Source organism: Pangasianodon hypophthalmus, chromosome 26, assembly GCF_027358585.1.
Source record: "Pangasianodon hypophthalmus isolate fPanHyp1 chromosome 26, fPanHyp1.pri, whole genome shotgun sequence".
Lineage (NCBI taxonomy): Eukaryota > Metazoa > Chordata > Actinopteri > Siluriformes > Pangasiidae > Pangasianodon > Pangasianodon hypophthalmus.
The window spans coordinates 19597849-19619523 of record NC_069735.1 but is presented as its reverse complement, the minus strand read 5'-3'; the positions used below and the strand labels follow the sequence as shown (position 1 = coordinate 19619523).

The window sequence follows — 21675 nt, the reverse complement described above, 5'->3', positions numbered from 1 at the left end:
TATTAGTCTATAGTTAGACAGCTGACAGGGGTTAAGGTCAGATTTTTTAATCAAGGGCTTGATAACTGTTAATTTATAAGATTTAGGTACATAGCCAATGCTAAGGGAAGAATTGATTATTTTTAAAAGAGGTTTGATTGTTTCAGGAATTATCTGTTTGAGGAAACAAGTAGGTAAAGGATCTAGCATACAGGTTGATGATTTTGATGATGAAATTAATTAAATTAGTTCAGTCTCTTCAAGGGGAGTAAAAAATTTTAATTGTTGATCTGATATTATTATATTATCGTCTACAGGGTTAGTTATAGAACTGTCCGGTTTTAAATTAATAGTCTGAATTTCTAGCCTGATATTTTTAATCTTACCATTGAAAGAATTCATGAAGTCATCGCTGCTATATAATGATTGTGTGTGTGTTTCTATTGTGGTCTTATTCCTAGTTAATTTTGCTACAGTATTAAATAAGAATCTAGGATTATTTCTGTTATCTTCAATTAGGGTGGAGAGATACATTGATCTAGCAGCACTAAAAGCTTTCTTATAGCTCAAGGGGCTCTCCTTCCATGCTATTTGAAATACTACCGATTTAGTTTGACGCCATTTACGTTCTAGTTTTCGAGTGGTCTGTTTTAAAGTTCGTGTTTGATCGCTACAACAGGGTGCTAGCTTTTTCTCCCTAATTATTTTTCTTTTTAGTGGAGCTACCTTATCTTGCGAGTTGCAGAACATTGACTCTAAGCATTCAGTTGCCTGCTCAAGTTCTTCGGGATCAGATGGTGATCCAATCATGGTTGATAAATCTGGGAGATTACTGATAAAACTCTGTGCAGTTGTTAACGTGAAAGTACGTTTGACACGGTGACGTGGCAAGGTGCATATACTATGATTAATACACATTTTAAATGAGATGAGGTAATGATCTGAGATAGCTTCAGACTGTGAACATGAGACTATATTTTCTATATTTAATCCGAATGTTAGTATTAAATCAAGAGTGTGACCACCACTATGGGTGGGTCCTATTACATTCTGATTAACCCCTACAGAATCTAGAATGGACACAACTGCTGTTCTCAGAGGGTCTTCTGGATTATCAAAATGAATATTAAAGTCCCCAACAATTAATGCTTTGTCTAAAGAAACAACCAGGTTGGAGATGAAATCCACAAATTCACACAGGAATTCCGAATATGGCCCTGGGGGTCTGTAAATAATAATTACTGGAATCACCTGGGTAGACTTATTTTTAGTGGCTACGTATGTTATGTTAGAATAAAGAACTTCAAATGCGTTGAATTTATGACTAGGTTTTTGTGTGACTGCTAGATTATCATTATAAATGACTGCGACGCCTCCTCCTTTGCCAGTTAGACGGGGCTGATGTATGTAACTGTACCCGGGAGGACTAGCTTCATTTAATGATACAAACTCGTTTGGTTTAATCCACGTTACTGTTAAACACAGTACATCAAACTCCTGATCAGTAATAGTTTCATTAACAATAAGCGCTTTGGACATTGGTTCTGCAAATGTCTGGAATCTCCACTGCACCAACATGCATGCCCATTTCTTAACCCTGCACATGCATCTCCCTGAGCACCAACCTGTGTGCAGAATGAAAGAGGGGGGAATAGGAGGGGGAGGCAGGATCAGGAAAGGAGAGACTAAGATTGGAGCAAGGAACCAAATTTGAATTTCCCTCCTTTTATCAGGACTTCAAGGAGTTCAGCAAGACCAACCCGAGCTGTCTACCACCTCATAGACCATTTGATGGCACCATTGAGCTCCTTGCAGGTGCCACACCACACCGAAACCATATACATCTACTGTCAGCAACAGAGAACAAGACCATGGTAAAATATTTTGAGGAGGTACTAAAACAAGAAGACATCAGGATCAGCGAAGGGGATGAGTGGAAAACGGCCTTTAGAACCACCTCTGGTGACTCTGAATGTTGTATAATGCCATGTGGGCTCTGTTGCATAGCATCAGTTCAATGCTTCATTAACCTAATGTAACCCAAACCTCATTCCTTGGATATACTATTAAACAGAATGGAGTAATGGTGGATTAAACAAAGTTCTCTGCTATCCAAGAATGTTCTGCTACAATTACTACAGTTAAGGAACTGCAAAGACTCTATTCTATTTTATAGATTCAAATTTCTACAGGAGATGCATCAGAGGATTCAATCACTGCTCCCCTCATGTCCCTCTTAAAGAAGGGTCCTATAGAAAGAACGGTATTGTTGTGTAAAAATGAAACCAAAATATCAATGTTTTAAGTGTAATTTTTATTTTTTCATTTTGTTGGTGATATAGAGTTGCAGCCCAAGTTTCTCTCATGAGTGTGATGGAAACTCATATTTGAACGGAATCTGTTACCAGTTCAACAGCAAGCTGAACACCGTCACCAACATCACCGCCGCTTTCCAAGGTATGACTGTTCTTCACTCTCACCATCACCATGTTCAGGGTGAATCAGTGATAACTCTGTAGTTTAAACTGTTACACCATGAGACATAAATGATGTTAAACCCTGAGACATGAACACTGTTAAACCCTGAGAGATAAATGCTATTAAACCCCGAGATATATGTATGTACATATAGTACTGTGCAAAAGTCTTAGGCACATGCAAAGAAATGCTGTAGAGCAAAGATGCCTTCAAAAATAATGAAATTAAATGTTTCTACATTAAAAAAATCCTATAAAGAGCAGTAAACAGTAATAAATGAAACAAAGTCAGTATTTAATGTGACGATCCTTCACTTTAAAATAAAGCAGTATCTGAGGTGCAGTGTGTGCAGTTTTATAAGGAAATGAACTGTAAGTGTTACTGAGCATCTTGCAGAAGCAGCCACAGTTCTTCTGGAGACTTTGACTGTCGACTTGCTTCTTATTTCTGCAGCGAAACCCAGCAGCCTTCATTATGTTTTTATCTGAAAAGTGTCTCTTATGGAATCTGCTGCATTCCCTCGGGGAATCATGGTTACATGCGTAACCTAGGGACGTTCCCCTTCAGGAACTCGACATACATTTTTCTGTAACATTTCATTTTGTGCTGGAAAACTAATGTTTGGAATCTAAAAAGTTTTTGTACTGAATCAATAATGTAGAAGTCATAAAATAAAAATCTATAACAAGTTTGTACTAAAAAAAAATAGGTTGCCCAAGACTTTTGCACAGTGGTGTATATTTGCAGTATATACATATATATAGTTATTGTGCTGTTTCTTCACAGAGTGCACAAAGAGTAAAGTGAACCTGGTCTTCCTTTTCGATGGCTCCAGCAGCATGCAAGCCTCCGACTTTGATAAGAATAAAAAATTCATATGGGACATTGTAACAACACTCAAAAACTCATCCATCGAGGTGAACACACAACACAACACAATATCGCACTACACACCACAACACACTGCACACACTGTGTCTGTTTTTCCTTCAGTCTTTATTTCTTTTGATATTTTCCTCTCAGTGTCTCTGATATTCAGTTGATTTCATGTCTAAAAGGAGAGACAATAAACATCTCCTGAGGTGAAACCATGTAAGATCACATGGCTAAAGTGTTAATTACTCATCACTCCTCGTGCATCACCTCAGGAGGTGTTTAGTGTCTTTCCTGTAACCAGTTACCAGTTACAGGTTACAGTTACCTGTAACCAACCATGTAATCAGTACACCACTAATTATCCACAAAATTATCTATTTTTGACATTTTGATAGAAAGTGAACTCTTCACACTGAGGTTAATTTTTTTAGACCACCCACCCCCAACTTCAGTGGACCAGACAAATTACAAAATATAAAGCCATTCCAGAAAGCAATAAAATGACTATAGTGCTGTATGTAAATGACAGGTATTAGTGGTACAGGTGGACAGTGCACGATATTCCTGAGTGTGTATTTATGAATGTGGCGTAGTGATGAAAAAGAGAAAGATAAGGAGGCAGGGTGCTTAGTGATTAAAGTAACTAGTTCATGATGGGAGTTTTGTCTGTTAATTTCGAGAGAGGCTGATGTGACACAGTTTGAGGATCCTGACAGTTTGTGGGATGAAGCTGTTCCAGAATCTGGCGGTCGGGACACTTTGGTATCTTCTGCCAGATGGCAGAGGGATGAAGAGTTTATGGGAGAGAGGGGTCAGACACTATTCTGGTGGCTTTTCTGGGCAGCTTTTATGATAGATGTCCTGTACTGGAGACAGAGAGACCCCCATGATGTTCTTCACTATTTACTACAGGATCTTGCAGTCTGATGCGCTGTAGTTATCATGCCAGACTGTGATGCAGCTGGTGAGCACATTCTTTATGATGCCCCTGTGAAATGTGGTGAGGATATGGAGCAGAGTGTAGCTCCTCAGTTGGATTATAGGAAATGGAGGCACTGCTGGACTTTTCTACACTACTGTGGTTGCTGGATTTTTCTGGCCAGGGGCATGGTGTTGTAAGACCAGGTTAAGTCATCAGATGTGTGCACTCTGAGAAACGTACAGGTCAACACTGTCTCTACAGGAGACCCATGGATGAGCAGTGGTGAGTGGTGCACACTGATCTTCATGAAGTCCACTATCATCTCATTTGTCTTGTCAACATTACGAGACAGATTGTTGAGCTGATGTCATTCCACTAGCAGCTCCATCTCAACTCTGTATGCTGTCTCACTGTTGCTGCTGATGAGTCCCACTACTGTGGTATCATCTGCAAACTTGATGTGGTTTGGAGCTGTGCCTTGCAGTACAGTCATGCATTATCTTTGTGAACAGCAAGTGGCTGTGCATGCATCCCCAGGGTGTGCCAGTGCTGAGTGTGATGGTGCAGGAAGTGTTGTATCTAATCTGATTAGTCTGTGGCCGTTCAGTCAGGAAGTCAGGATCCAGTTGCAGAGGGAGTGAAGCCCAGCAGGTTCTACTTTGTGACAAGTATACATGTCTATCAACAAAATCAAACACCTTTTGGCAGCAAAACATGAACAAATACATGGAAGAAAAAATGAGATAAAATTATGGACAGGAACAGTTAGTGTCTGAATGCTGTAGAAATATTTGTAACTGTGTGTGCTTTTTATAGCCAGTATGGAGCACAACTGTTTTTAATACTGTATGTTAAATATTATTGATATGTTTTTCTCTCTCTCTCTCTCTCTCTCTCTCTCTCTGTGTGTTTGTGTGTGTGTAGTTTGCTGCTGTTCAGTTTTCTAAGACATTTAGTACAGTTTTCACCTTTAAAGATTATGTTAACGGCATGGCGAAGAAGAAACTTGATGAAGAAAAGCACATGAAGTCACTCACACTCACATACAAGGCCATCGACTTCACCCTGTGAGTATATCTATAGAAACATACAGTATATACTGTACACATATATGAATACAGTATTATATATATATATACAGTCAGGTCCAGAAGTATTTGGACAATGACAAAGTTTTTGTGATTTTGCCTTTATACACCACCACAATGGATTTGAAATAAAACAATCAAGATGTGATTGAAGTGTAGACTTTCAGCTTTATTTTAAGAGGTTCCACAAAAATATGGCATTTACCATTTAGGAATTACAGACATTTTAAGCAAAGTACCTCCATTTTCAGGGGCTAAAAATCTTTTGCAGTCAATGACTGCCTGAAATCTGGAGCCCATGTTCTCAAAACTCAAATTCTGAGTTTCCTCCCAGGAGATGCTTTGCCAGGCCTTCACTGCAGCCACCTTCAGTTGCTGCTTGTTTGTGGGTCTTTCTGCCTTCAGTCTTGTCTTCAGTAAGTGAAAAGCAGCTCTATTGGGTTGAGATCAGGCAACTGACTTGGCCATTGAAGAATGTTCCATTTCATTGGCTTCAAAAAGTCTCGAGTTGCTTTTGCAGTATGTTTAGCGTCATTATCCACCTGCACTGTGAAGCGGCGTCCTATCAGTTTTGTAGCATTTGGCTGAATGTGAGCAGAGAGTACAGCCCTAAACACCTCAGAATTCATCTTGCTACTTCTTTCAGCAGTCACATCATCAATAAACACCAGTGAGCCCGTTCCATTGGCAGCCATACATGCCCATGCCATAACACTGCCTCCACCATGCATGACACATGATGTGGTATACTTTGGATCATGAGCTGTTCCTTTCTTTCACCATACTTTTCTCTTTCCATCATTCTGGTACAAGTTAATCTTGGTTTCATCAGTCCAAAGAATCTTATTCTAGAACATGGGAGGCTTTTTTAGATGTTTTCTGGCAAAGTGTAATCTGGCTTTCCTGTTCTTAAATGTTACCAGTAGTTTGCACCTTGTTGTAAACCCTCTGTATTTACATTCTCGAAGGCGTCTCTTGATTGTAGATTTTGATAATGATACGCCTACCTTCTCCAGAGTATTATTGACTTCTGTTGATGTTGTGAAGGGGTTTTTCTTCACCAAGGAAAGGATTCTGCGGTCATCCACTTTAGTTGTCTTCCATGGTCTTCCAGGCCTTTCGATGTTGTTAAGCTCACCAGAGCTTTCTTTCTTTTTAAGAATGTACCGAGCTGTTGATTTGGCCACACCTAAGGTTTTTGCTATCTCTCTTATAGATTTATGTTGTTTTTTCAGCCTAATGATGGCCTCCTTCACTTGCATTGAGATCTCCTTGGACTTCATATTGGTAGCTCCGGTCGAACAGCTGCCAAATGCCAACTCGATACCTGATATCAACTCCAGACCTTTTATCTGCTTCATTTGTCTTGAAGTAACGAGGGAAAGGACCGCACCTGGTCAATTAACTTCTTATCAGTCAATTGTCCAAATATCTTTGAGCCCCTGAAAATGGCTATAATTCCTAAATGGTAAATGCCACATTTTTAAAATAAAGATTTTAAAATTAATTAAAAAAAAAAAATCTTAAAATAAAGCTGAAAGTCTACACTTGAATTACATCTTCATTGTTTCATTTCAAATCACAAAAACTCTGACATTGTCCAAATACTTCTGGACCTGACTGTATATCATATACTATTGTGAGTATATCTATAGAAACATACAGTATATACTGTACACATATATGAATACAGTATTATATATAGATATATCATATACTATTGTGGCAGAGGGGGCATGGTCGAGTGTCAGCTGTAGATGGAGAGGAGGCGGGTTGAACTTGTGACGATTCTCACCTGTATCTTATTTCTGTCAGTCTTCTTATTTGTGTCTATTTGTGCTTTCACTGTCTCCCGTAACTTGTGTGTGTGTGTGTGTGTGTGTGTGTGTGTGAGAGAGAGAGCAAGAGATAAAGCTGGCAGAGCTTGCGAGGCACGCATGCACGCACACAAACACGCCGAGCAGCATGAACTTGAACCAGACAGAGTGAAAGCCATGAGTCTGTTGAGTTTTTGAAAGTGCGCTGAAAAGTGTGGACTGAATAAACGCAAGCCCAGAGCTCAGCTAAAATTCTGCCTCCCGAGTCTTCCTCCACACCCTCACACAGCGGGGTTCTAGAGTGGTGGGCTGCAGCAACTTCTGGAGTGCCCATCGGCTCTCAGCCTGCTCCTGCAGAGGGCTTCAAAGTGCAGCTGCTGCTCATGGCGCAGGTCGAGGAGCGCATGGTGTTGGGTTTGGTGGAAGAAGGTGAGGGACTTGAAGATCTTGCAGAGTGGGGAGGCTTCCATGGCAGCGTTGGAGTCTCACAAGCTCCACCAGCTCTCTTTCTTTCTTTCACTCTCTCTCTCTCTCTCTCTCACACTGGTTATGGGAGACACTAAAAGCACAAAAAGACACAAATAAGTAGACTGGTGGTAATAAGACACAGGTGAGAATCATCATGTGTTACCTCCAGTTCGACTTGCCTCCTCTCCGTCTACAGCTGACAATCGACAATGCCACCACTACCATAACTATAAATATTTATTGGACAGAAGGTGTGAATTAATTTTATATAACAGCATGCCTCAGTAGTTTCAGCTGTAACATAAACATTAAGTTTAACACACTTCTTATAATAAGGTATTTGTCAAAGTCACTGTGGTATAAGTGGAATAACACGTGACAGACCAAGTGGTTATATGAAAATAATCCCCTTCAGGGTCGTCATAGTAACTCCACTTTGTGTCAGGCCTTATCACACCACCCCAACTTGGATTATTTTCATAAAACCGCAAGGTCTGTGTTATTCCTTACATATAAATGTGTATAAATAAATATATTATAATCAAAAACATATAAAACAAGCATATAAACATATACTATAAACATACCGAACTGTGCAAAAGTGCTGGGCACATGTACCGAAATGCTGTAAAGCATTCTACATTAAAATATCTACTATAAAGAGCAGTAAACAGTAATAAACTAAACAAAGTCTATATTTGGGGTGATAATGCTTTGCTTTTGTAAAATGCACCAGTGGTCTCAGGTACAATTTGTGCAGGTTTATAAGGAAATTAGCTGTGAAGTTTTATTGATCATCTTGGAGAACTGCCAGAGCTCTTGTGGAGACTGGCACTCTTGTTTCTGTTTTTGCAGAGAAAACTCAAATTATTCATTTTTCTTTTTAAAAAATGGTTTGTTCTGTATTGTTGCTTTTTTTTTACTTTAAATAAAATAGATTAAATAGATACTTTGACATTTTTCTGTAACAGTTTGTTGGAAAAGTAATGTTTGGAACTTTTTTACTGGCTCAATAATGTACAAATCATACAATAATCATCTAAGATAAAATTTGAATTTACTTCATAGTACTGTATAAAAGTAAACATACAGTATATGTTAATGAATTAATCCAGCCTGACCTGCTTAATGTAGTTTATACAGAATTTCTGTTTGTAGAGAATTTCAGTGAGAATGGTAATGTGGAGTTTCGGTGTGTGTGTTCATTTTCCAGTAAGAATTTGTTTAATAATGTGGAGTCCGGTGCAGATCCTGAGGCTACTAAAGCCCTGGTCATCATCACAGATGGAAATCCTTCTGATATAAACACTAACGAGATACAGCGCTGTGAGAAACTCAACATCGCTCGCTTTATCATCGGGGTGAGTACACTAATGCAAACACACCACTCTTCCATCCTATCATCTCTCCATCCATCCATCCATCCATCATCTCCACCATCCATCACTCAGCTATCCATCATTCATCAGTCCATTCATCATCTCTCTTCCTCCTCACTGATGCTGTAATGAAGATGTTTTTAATCATTAGGTGGGGAAAATAGACAATTTTGAGAAGCTGAATAAACTTGCCTCAGAGCCGAAAGAGAGCAACATCTTCAGGATTGAAAACTACGATGGACTAAATGGACTTCTGGATAAACTGCAAAATATGATCTATGGCATCAAGGGTAATAAAAACACTTTAAAATAGTTGTGTGTGTGTGTGTGTGTGTGTGTATATACTTAGCATGTTTAGTAATAAAGGGCAAATCCAATAATCATCAACAATATTCCAGAGAAGAGGCAGGTAACATCAAACAGGGATAATCCATGATCAAATCTAAAACATGAGCAAGAGTCAAAAACCAGAATGAACAGGAAACGGGAAAATACACCTCATAACTTATCTATACAAATCCACGATAAGACCTTGAATCTTTCATTTACATTTACATTTACATGCATGGCATTTGGTAGATGCCCTTATTCAGAGCAATTTAGAGAAGAGTTTTTATTCTCTATCAAAAAACACATCCTCATGCTAGTTCACTAGGTCAGGGACTAAGAGTACTACAGGGGGAGGTTACTACAGGAAGTACAGTATGTTAGCACAGAAAAACACAAGAGAAGGATTTTTTTAAATAACAAAGTGCTAATTTAAGTACTTGGCAAAGACAAAGATACTACAGGGTTTAAATAAACAAAATAATTGAGGGCTAAACAGGGACCGGTGAGAACATTCAGGAAATTTCAGTACTAATAGGACAAAGGCGGCAATAATGCTTTGCAATGAGAATGAGAGTAGGAATGAAGAGAGGAGGAATGAGAATGAGAGGAGGAATGAGAAGAGGAATGAGAATGAGAGGAGGAATGAGAAGAGGAATGAGAATGAGAGGAGGAATAAGAGGAGGAATGAAGAGAGGAGGAATGAGAATGAGAGGAGGAATGAGAAGAGGAATGAGAATGAGAGGAGGAATGAGAATGAGAAGAAGAATGAGAGGAGGAATGAGAATGAGAGGAGGAATGAGAATGAGAAGAAGAATGAGAGGAAGAATGAGAATGAGAGGAGGAATGAGAATAAGAAGAAGAAGGAGAGGAGGAATGAGAATGAGAGGAGGAATGAGAATAAGAAGAAGAATTAGAGGAGGAATGAGAATGAGAGGAGGAATGAGAGGAGGAATTTGTGACAGGCTCTGTGTGCATTCATGTACCTTCAGGTCAGTTAAGCTGCTCAGGTTGCTTTGGATAAAAATGAATAAAATATAAAAGTTTAAAGTTACATGACTGAAAGTGTTTTGTGAAAAAAAAAGTAAATTAAAAAAAGTAAATGTCGCTAATGAATAATGGGGTTTTTGTCTTCAGGAGCTCAGGGAAGGAACTATAGAGAAGAGCTGTCTCAGAGTGGATTCAGTGCTGCCAGTGACAAGGTACTGATCATACATCAGACAAACATCTGTCTAAACACACGCCATTCACCGCATCTGTCTAAACACACGCCATTCACCGCATCTGTCTAAACAAACGCCATTCACCGCATCTGTCTAAACACACCATTCACCGCATCTGTCTAAACACACGCCATTCACCGCATCTGTCTAAACACACGCCATTCGCCGCATCTGTCTAAACACACGCCATTCACCACATCTGTCTAAACACACCATTCACCGCATCTGTCTAAACACACACCATTCACCGCATCTGTCTAAACACACGCCATTCGCCGCATCTGTCTAAACACACGCCATTCGCCGCATCTGTCTAAACACACGCCATTCACCGCATCTGTCTAAACACACGCCATTCACCGCATCTGTCTAAACACACGCCATTCACCGCATCTGTCTAAACACACGCCATTCACCGCATCTGTCTAAACACACGCCATTCACCGCATCTGTCTAAACACACGCCATTCACCGCATCTGTCTAAACACACCCCATTCACCGCATCTGTCTAAACAAACACCAGCATGAAAACCAGAATGTCAAAGTCAATACTAGGCAAACAAAACAGACTAGGGAAATAACAGAAAAAAAAAACAAATGTGAAAACAAAAACAGAGCATGGGTCATACACCAAAGTAAACTATGGATATCTTGAATAAGAAAAAGATTTAGACATGTAGGCAGTAAATACAAACAAGACTTAGCATTAGTAGAATCAACTGAGATAAATATATAGAGAGTATGAGTGCACTGGAATGAGCTATAGACATATACATTCAGTACGCAGATGACTGGCGAGTGGCTGATGGTTTTGGGAGTTTACAGACACAGCGGTAGTCATGACAGCACCCCCGACACTCCGCCCTTCTCAGAAGAGTCCACAACTACAAGAATGACCCCAAGGATGAGGAGCAGCCATGATTGGCCGCATGTAGTGGAGGTTCTTTATGAGTCCGTGGTCAAGGATGTCCTTAGCTGTACCCAGCTACTTTCCTCTGAAACAGCTATGCTTGACACAGTCATCGATTGCTAGGTTCAGTGATGGATGAGTCCAAAGGAACTATGGGAGGTTGGTATCCTGTGAGACACTGCAAAGGGGCGAGACCTGTAGATGAATGAATGAGGGAGTTTTTGCTATTTCCACCCACTGGGTGTAATGGCATCTTGGCAATAAATTAATGGATACTTAGACCATCAGCTCCATAAGCTTCTCCATAAAAGGTCTCATAAAATGTCCTCAGGTATGCTGAAGTGATGAAACACTTTTTAAAATAAATAGTTTCAAATGCAAACGGTACAGCCGAAAGGGGAAGGAATCATATTGTCTTAGAGAATTGGCATACAATGGTGAGATTGGTGGTCTTTGCGTAAGATGGGGCAGATCTTCCTTAACCCCGTAATCTGTAATCTGTAATCTCATTGAACACCTGAACATACAAAATTGCCCTGAACTCTGCATGGTCTTATTATGTTTCTACAATTATTAATAAAGCAAGCAATAGGCCTAAGGTTTTGTCTGACACAATAAATAAGCTCACCCAACCTCCAGCTAATGATGTCCATGCATGTGATGAGCTCTGTTGTTCTTTCCTGAATTATTTTCAGGAAAAGTTGAATGCTGTCCATCTTTAGCTTCTGCTTCTCTCTCTTTACCACTTAAAACAGTGGCAGTAACTCCAGTCCTTAGAAAAACCTAACTTAGACCTCACTGTTCTTTCTAATGTTCACCATATCTCTAAATTACCATTCATTTCCAAAATACTGGAAAGTATTGTGGCCTCCCAGCTACAATCTTTGCTTGCTCAAAATAATCTCTTTGACCCCTTTCAGTCTGCCTTTCATCCACTCCATAGTACTGATACCTCCATCATGTCACAAGTGTCGATGTCCTGCTGCTCTCTGGTGATTCTGGTTCTCTTTCTGTTCTTCTATTACTTGATCTTAATTCTAATTTCGATATTGTCTGTCATAACTTACTTCTCTCCCACCTCTCAGATGTTGGTGTCATGGGTGTTGCTCTTTCCTGGCTTTGTTCATACCTCATGGATAAACAGTTTCACATTCAATGCAGAATTATCAGTCACCTAAAGTTTCTCTGAAATTAGGGGAACTGAATGAAACAGTGGTGGCAAATAAGGCAGTATATATACACTATATTACCAAAAGTATTCGGTCACCTGCCTTGACTCACATATGAACTTAAGTGCCATCCCATTCCTAACCCATAGGGTTCAATATGATGTCGGTCCACCTTTTGCAGCTATTACAGCTTCAACTCTTCTGGGAAGGCTGTCCACAAGGTTGAGGAGTGTGTTTATAGGAATTTTTGACTATTCTTCCAAAAGCGCATTGGTGAGGTCACACACTGATGTTGGTCGAGAAGGCCTGGCTCTCAGTCTCCACTCTAATTCATCCCAAAGGTGTTCTATCAGGTTCAGGTCAGGACTCTGTGCAGGCCAGTCAAGTTCCTCCACACCAGACTCTGTCATCCATGTCTTTATGGACCTTGCTTTGTGCACTGGTGCACAGTCGTGTTGGAAGAGGAAGGGGTCCACTCCAAACTGTTCCCACAAGGTTGGGAGCATGGAATTGTCCAAAATGTTTTGGTATCCTGAAGCATTCAAAGTTCCTTTCACTGGAACTAAGGGGCCAAGCCCAACTCCTGAAAAACAACCCCACACCATAATTCCTCCTCCACCAAATTTCACACTCGGCACAATGCAGTCCGAAATGTACCGTTCTCCTGGCAACCTCCAAACCCAGACTCGTCCATCAGATTGCCAGATGGAAAAGCGTGATTCATCACTCCAGAGAACGCGTCTCCACTGCTCTAGAGTCCAGTGGCGGCGTGCTTTACACCACTGCATCCGACGCTTTGCATTGCACTTGGTGATGTGTGGCTTGGATGCAGCTGCTCGGCCATGCACAGGTGGCATCCTATGACAGTTCCACGCTGGAATTCACTGAGCTCCTGAGAGCGGCCCATTCTTTCACAAATGTTTGTAAAAACAGTCTGCATGCCTAAGTGCTTGATTTTATACACCTGTGGCCAGGCCAAGTGATTAGGACACCTGATTCTGATCATTTGGATGGGTGACCAAATACTTTTGGTAATATTGTGTATATATATATATATATATATATATAATGAATAGTGGAGGTCCAAGAACCGATCCTTGAAATTATAAAAGCATATATATATATATATATATTCTAATATGATTTATATTATTATTATTATTATTATTATTATCAGTTAAATGCATTGGTCAGCCCTAATAGTTTAATTGTTGTGCTGTTGACAGATAAAATTTTAGCCCTCTTATCTAATTTAACCTATTTATAATATTCACCACTGTTATACTGATGATATTCAAATCTGTACAGCTTGTAGATCTGCTCCCACTCTCCAGACTGGTCCACTATCAGCATGTGTAAATGAAATAAAAAGATGGCTTAACTCCAACTTCCTAAAACTGACTATAGATAAATCTGAGATCGTTATTTTTTGAACACCAACACTTACTAAAAATATTCTTTGTGATTTTAGCTGGGACATTGATGGCACTTTCATCAAACCATCCAGGACTGTAAAAAACAGTTTAGGCATCATCTTTGATCCCTCCATCACTTCTGAAGCTCATATTAACTTTGTCTTTAAAATTGCACTTTTTCACCTTCGTTGCATTGGTTGCCTTTGTCTGTTCAATAACAGGACAATAGGCGCAGTCAGAGACAGTGCAGCACCGAGCAGTACACAGCTCTAGTGTGAAAGTGTCAGAGTTCAAAAGAGTAACAATATAATAAATTGCTGTAAATGTAAACATAACATACTGTGACATAATATTCAGCAGATAAGCTTATACCATATATGGACATAGCAGTTATTGGGGTAACAGCCAGGTAGAGAGTATAGTAGTGACAAAAAAATTATATACAATATTTTATAAATACTGTAGCAGCAAAAATGCAGGTAGTAAAAACAGAGATGTGAAAAATTGCAGAGAGAGTGGAGTGGTGTTCAGTTGTGTGTGTGTGTGTGTTGTCAGTCCAGTCTCTCATTGAGGAGTTTGATGGCTTGGGGAAGAAACTGTTGCACAGTCTGGTCGTGAGGCCCGAACGCTTCGGTACCGTTTACCAGACGGCAGGAGGGTGAAGAGTGTGTGTGAGGGGTGTGTGGGGTCGTCCACAATGCTGGTGGCTTTGCGGATGCAGCGGGAGGTGTAAATGTCTGTGATGGAGGGAAGAGAGACCCTGATGATCTTCTCAGCTGTCCTCACTATCCGCTGAAGGGTCTTGTGATCTGAGACAGTGCAATTCCCAAACCAGGCAGTGATGCAGCTGCACAGGATGCTCTCGATAGTCCCTCTGTAGAACATGGTGAGGATGGGGGTGAGAGATGGGCTTTCCTCAGCCTTTGCAGAAAGTAGAGATGCTGCTGGGCTTTCTTAGCTATGGAGTGTTGAGGGACTAGGTGAGGTTCTCCACCAGGTGAACACCAAGAAATTTGGTGCTCTTGACGATCTCCATGGAGGAGCCGCTGATGTTCAGTAGAGAGTTGTCATTCTGTGCTCTTCTGAAGTCAACAACCATCTCTTTAGTTTTGTCCACATTCAGAGACAGGTTGTTGGCTGTGCACCAGTCCGTTAGCCGCTGCACCTCCTCTCTTAATGCTGACTCGTCGGTCTTGCTGATGAGACCCACCACGGTCGTGTCATCGGTGAACTTGATGATGTGATTCGAGCTGTGCATTGCTACACAGTCGTGAGTCAGCAGAGTGAACAGCAGTGGACTGAGCACACAGCCCTGTGGGGCTCCAGTGCTCAGTGTGGTGGTGTTGGAGATGCTGTTCCCGATCCGGACTGACTGAGGTCTCCCAGTCAGGAAGTCCAGGATCCAGTTGCAGAGGGAGGTGTTCAGGCCCAGCAGGTTCAGCTTTCCAATCAGGTGCTGAGGAATGACTGGAACAAAAAATTGTGTGTCATTACTCAAATCCTTTTTCAACTTCACTAGTTACCAGTTTGTACTACAGAAATATTTGCTAGTAGTGTACCACTCATCTTTTTTTGTGAGTAATTCACAACTACAATCATCATAATTTCTTTCAGTAGGAGAGAGTTTGTGTGCAAAATATGCAACACTAAACATCTCTAGGTGGCCTGACAATTGTGTGAGAATGGCTCCCACACCATAGTCAGAAGCATTTAATTCAAAGGTAAGGGGGCATGTAGGATCAAGATGTTTAAGAATGGGGCCATGATGAAAGCTCTTTCAAATTTTGCAAAGGCTTGGGAGGCTTGACCTGTCCACTTCAATATGTTCACCCCACCCTTTAATAGAGAAGTTAGGGGTGCTGCAATAGTAATGAAATGAAATGGTGGTAGAAAACATTGTAGTTCCTTGAAATTAGTAGGGATAGACCACTTCTCAACTGCTTACACTTTGTGGTCATATATTGTCACTCCTTCAGGACTGATTATGTGACCAAGAAATGTAATGCTCATGAAATCTACACTTATCACCCTTACAGAGAACTTGTAATCCAAGAGTCTTTCTAAGCCATTTCTGACATGTCTCGTGTGTTCATAAATAGGGGGATGGATAGAAAAATGTCATCTATGTAGGCAGTTACTAATTTATCCAGCAGGACTATCAAGGTATCGTTTATGAAAAACTGAAAGACAGAGGGTACATTAGCCAAACCATATGGCATAATAAGGTATCCATAATGGCTAGAATTTGTGATGAAAGCCGTCTTTCACTAATCCTGATAAGGTTATACCCAGTTCTGAAGTCCAATACTTCACCAAGTACTTCACCATTCTTCATCCAAACCAATGGCAGCAGGTGACTCTGAGGGTCAAATATAATAATAATAAGAAGAAGAAGAAGAAGAAGTTGATCTCTGTTTAGCACTTTTATTAAGCACAATGTGTTTTCCAAAGGTGGAGCAAGGCAAACAGGGTAACAAAAACAGCAAAAAGGCTAGGGACCAAGAAGAGACCTTCATGATGAACAGTGAAAAGAAAACAATTTAATACATAAATTCCAGGCACAGAGTCTAAGGGAACAAGTTGGAAAAACACCAAACTAGAAAAAAGAGCAGGGGTCATACACAGAAGTAATCTATGGATATCACCAATGAAAAAAAAAAATGCTCACAAAAGTACACAGCAAATGCAAACAAGATTTAGCGATAAGTGAAACAAACGGAGTATATACTATATATGGAGTCTGAATGAACTGGAATGAGCTACAATTGTATATAATTAATATCTTAAAATCTGTCTAAACACAAACAATTAACCACATCTTTCTTTATTCTGTATTCCAGGACACTCTCATTCTGGGAGCTGTTGGATCTGATAATTGGCGTGGAATGCTGTATGAGGTTACAGGATCTGAAGCTGGGATGGAAATCAAGGACGAAAACCTAAATAAGGACTCGTACAATGGTAGGCTGTTTGTTACAGAAGGACATGTCTCTGTTTCTTTCAGCTGTTAGTGGCATGGACTGTACATGTGGTTAGTGAAGGTCTAACACAGAACCTCAGTGGCTGAGTGTGTGTGTTCCTGTTGTGTTCCTGTCATGCTCAGGTTACTCTGTTGTGGTTGGACGGAGAGGCAGAGTTTCTCTTGTGTTCTCTGGAGCACCAAGATCTAATCACAGGGGTCAGGTGACTCTGTTTAAAAAGATGACCCACAAATGGGAAGCCATGAGCAACATCTCTGGAGAACAGGTAAGAAACAGCCTCCACATGTTTACATTATTCACCTTTACACCAAATTTCTGTATCCTTTTGAGGAACTGAAGAGTTCTGGAATGTATAACACTCTCCTAAATGAGAAATACACAGTTCCAAATGAGTTTGTGGTTTGTTTCCTCCACACTGTCAGGACTCTGACCATTAAACAGAGAACACAAACTGTGAGTTGGATCTGATATTTCAGATTGTGGTAAAAAACAACACCACTGTAAACAGGGAGTGAGTTTAGATTTTTCTGTTGCACAAATATGATCTTATTTAAAATGAATGTGGTGAAAGGGCCAGCTGGCTCCTGGTCATGTTAAACACCATCATTAATACAAAACTGATAAACACCTCAAACATGCATCACAGCTACACAACAGGTGCACTGAACCACGGCAGATACACAGCAGCAACAACAGCAGAACTAATGTAACCTCACATGAATCTTACACAGCTACATGGCATATACACTGAAATCACAACACAGCTCATAAGCATCTGTAATGTTATAATTTATTAAATAATGCGTCTGTAGATTGGCTCGTATTTTGGTGGATCAGTGTGTGTGTTAGACCAGAACTCCGACAGCAACACTGAATTCCTCGTGGTTGGAGCTCCGCTGTATTACAAACCTCATCCTCAGAGAGAGGGACGGATTTACATCTACAGACTCACACAGCAGGTACACACACACACACACACACATGCACTCACACACACAGGACAGTACTGTGTGTTACTGGAACAGTATCATTCCATGAGACCTCAGCATACTGTACAGAGTGTTTAATTAAGCTTCACTTATTATCACACCCACCAGTTTATTTAGGCAATCTAAATATACTGTGCATGTATATAATGAAATTGCGGCTGACTGTGTTTGTGTGTGTGTGTGTGTGTGTGTGTGTATGTGCAGCTGAAGTTGGAGAAGGAGTTGGAGATAAGTGAATCAGCTCAGGGTCGGTTTGGGATGACTCTAGCTGCTGTAGCAGATCTGAATGGAGACCAGCTGCAGGATTTAGCAGTTGGAGCTCCACTGGAAGACAATCGAAAAGGAGCCATTTACATTTACCTTGGCAACCATGAACACGGCATCCGCCCCAAGTACAGCCAGGTACAACTCCAAAACATCTGCCCCCAGTACAGCCAGGTACAACAACAAACATCTGCCCCAATACAGCCAGGTACATCTCCAAACATCTGCCCCCAGTACAGCCAGGTACATCTCCAAAACATCTGCCCCAAGTACAGCCAGGTACAACAACAAACATCTGCCCCCAATACAGCCAGGTACATCTCCAAAACATCTGCCCCACTACAGCCAGGTACATCTTCAAAACATCGGCCCCCAGTACAGCCAGGAACATCTCCAAAACATCTGCCCCAAGTACAGCCAGGTACAACAACAAACATCTGCCCCCAGTACAGCCAGGAACCTCTCCAAAACATCTTCCCCCAGTACAGCCAGGTACAATAACAAACATTTGCCCCCCAGTACAGCCAGGTTCATCTCCAAAACATCTGCCCCCAGTATAGCCAGGTACAACTCCAAACACAGATAAACAGGATGTACACTATATAAATCATATACAGTATATTTTGAATGTGATGCATGTTTTGTTTGTGTGTGTGTGTGTGTGTAGAGAATTGCGGCAAGTTCCATCTCTAAGCAGCTTCAGCATTTCGGTTTGGCGATCGATGGTGTGATGGACATGGGACAGGATGGTCTGACGGACATTGCTGTTGGAGCACAAGGGACCGTTTTACTCCTGAAGTATGAATTACTTCCCAAATAATTTAATATGTTTTAAACACACAGCTTTATATTTATAGTTGAATCAAGTGTGCAGTAAGGACATGAAATTGGTCCTGAAATTGACAGTTACACGTGTGGGAGTTTCTTAGTTACGCGTGATTCTGATCTCAACTTGAGTGTATTTTTCTTGAGTGATATGAGGAATGAGGAGCAGTATTAAGTGCAAGTCAGTGGCACGAACTACATGTAGGTGATGCAAATAATCTGAATGAGGAGCTCAGAAAATCCACTTAAGCAGCTGCGTAACCCGACTCTGAATACAAGGAACTCTTTTCTAACTTTTGTAATTGGTTCTCTCAGAACTCGGCCAGTTGTGTCCATATCAGCGAAGCTCAGTTTCTTTCCCTCTGAAATCAGCCTGAATAAGTTCGACTGCCTGGGCAGCTCGGAAAATGCATTTGCCGTCATTACTCTCAACACCTGCTTCAGTATGACAGAGAACACCAACAGCAAAGGTATGATCACCTGGAACACATGCACACATGCTAACTCAGAGTGCAGGTACACACAACAAACGCACAGCATATACACAGCACACACAATATACACTAGGGGTGTAATGCAGTACCATTAGCTCTATTTGTATCTGTATCTAATTGTTGCTCAAAATATTCTGTTTCTGTATTCAGATTTAAATTTTGGAGTTGGGTCTCAGGCAGGCCGCAAATGCTGCTGTCTTATCAATTTGGGGACGCGCCTGCCCATGACTCAAGTAGAAGCCCAGTTACCGTACTTCCACACGCCTAACCGATCGAGCAGTTCATCAGTGCAAGGCATTGGGTATGCGTAGAATTTAGACACTGCGTTGACTTTTCTAAAGTCCACAAAAAAACGAACTGTCTCATCGACCTTGGGCACCAAAACCACTGGGCTGCTTCAGTCACTGTGAGAATCCTTTTTTACTCCCATGTTGAGCATAGCCTTGAATTCATCCTGAATCACATTTTTTTCATCTTGCAGACGATAGGGGCGGCTGTGTACCACCACCCCTGGGGTTAACTCAGTCTGCAATTTAGCAATATCCGTGGTTTGGGACGGATGTTGAGGATGCTGCGAGGCTTCCGCCCGTACAATAACTCAAATAGGGAAAAAATGCGGAGGCTTGTGGGACCTCTGACACAGGATCTCTTTCTGGATCCCGACTCAGGAGATAACATGGAAGAGTGCTTCTTATGTTACTTCTGGGTATCGCGTTGCATAGTCCACTAGACCTAACACAAAGTGATGCCCTTGTGCAGTTCGATCTAATGGCCCAACGAGGTCCATGCCAATTCTTTTGAAGGGGACCTCGATTAATGGGAGTGGGCTCAACGGCACTTTTGGGGTGGCTAGCAGATTCACCAGCTAATATTCGTGACATCACCTTCACACGTTGCCACGAATGCCCGGCCAATAGAAGATAATCCAGTGTTTTGTCCTGTCCTAAGTGCCATAAGGTCCATAACGTTTGAAACCCTAGTCAATTTGTGCCCAGGATTAGTGGATGGGTGAGACGAGGACTAATTTTTGCCCCCGAAATTGAATGATGACTGGCACTAGTGGATATTCATGAATATCCCCATGCATGCACCTCACATTCTCCAAATGTGCCTTTCCAAATGCCTCACCTTTAACCTGAATCCACCAATGCACGGTATGTACTCCCTTGAACACTCTCTGGTATGCGATACATCCCACCTCAATCGGGGGTGGCCTGAGCTGCGTCAGGGATCCGGACTAATGCCCCCACCTCCATCACCTCGCATTGGACCTGGTAATGCCCGGCTTCCCCCAACACCAGCACACCGGCCCAGGCTTTACTCCCACTCCTGCGGCCCCAGATTCACCCACCTGGGGGAGAAAGGAGACAGGCACAGGGGGAGAGGAAAGGGGAGGGAAAGCACGAGTTCAGGGAATTGGTTTCAGGGAATTGGCCCCATTTCCGGGAGCAGGGATGGGGAAAGGGTGGGGAGGAGGGGGAGAGACACAAGAGCGATAGAAAAAGAAAGGGAGAAGGGAGGGGCTCATCTGCCCCCAGATACACCACCAAGTGGTCCTCTGCCAACTGGACTGCCTCGTCGAACTACGCCGGTCGGTGACACTGGACCCACTCCAGAAGTCAGGCAACAAACTGCTCCAGCACCATGAGGTCAATCACATCCCTGGCACGGTGTCCCTCAGCCAGCAACCACCTTTGGCAGGTGTCCCATAGCTTCTGGGCGAAAGCAAACGGCCGGCAGAGCTCACAGAAGGTCAGCGAACAGAAGTGCTGACGTTGCTGTTCTGGGGTTCGGCCAACCTGTTGCAAAATCACCTGTTTCAGGTCCGAGTAGTCCAGCATGTTGGTGACCGGTAGCTGCTGGGCCGTGAGTTGGGCTTCGCCGGTCAGGAACGGCAACAGTCGGGCCACCCACTGACCCTCCGGTCAGCCCCATGCCACCACGGAGTGCTCGCACAGTTCCAGAAAGGCTTCCAGATCATCCTCTGGTCCCATCTTGGAGTGTGGGGCATGGCCACGGCGGCCTCCGCGATAATGGAAGGGATGTGAAGATGTCGGCTAGTGGTGAGGA

General features: G+C 41.8%; 1 protein-coding gene across 1 annotated transcript in view; it reads left to right on the top strand.

Annotated features, from left to right (window-relative positions):
- LOC113524858 (integrin alpha-M) overlaps nucleotides 1-21675 on the top strand; it is a 66787-nt gene that overhangs the window by 14344 nt on the left and 30768 nt on the right. The window contains exons 5-16 of the mRNA XM_053229779.1: nucleotides 2322-2436; nucleotides 3244-3374; nucleotides 5180-5322; nucleotides 8842-8989; nucleotides 9159-9297; nucleotides 10472-10536; nucleotides 16893-17013; nucleotides 17156-17298; nucleotides 17846-17992; nucleotides 18227-18424; nucleotides 18954-19084; nucleotides 19427-19581. Coding sequence (XP_053085754.1) covers nucleotides 2322-2436; nucleotides 3244-3374; nucleotides 5180-5322; nucleotides 8842-8989; nucleotides 9159-9297; nucleotides 10472-10536; nucleotides 16893-17013; nucleotides 17156-17298; nucleotides 17846-17992; nucleotides 18227-18424; nucleotides 18954-19084; nucleotides 19427-19581 — 1636 coding nt within the window. The remainder of the gene's footprint in view (nucleotides 1-2321; nucleotides 2437-3243; nucleotides 3375-5179; nucleotides 5323-8841; nucleotides 8990-9158; nucleotides 9298-10471; nucleotides 10537-16892; nucleotides 17014-17155; nucleotides 17299-17845; nucleotides 17993-18226; nucleotides 18425-18953; nucleotides 19085-19426; nucleotides 19582-21675) is intronic.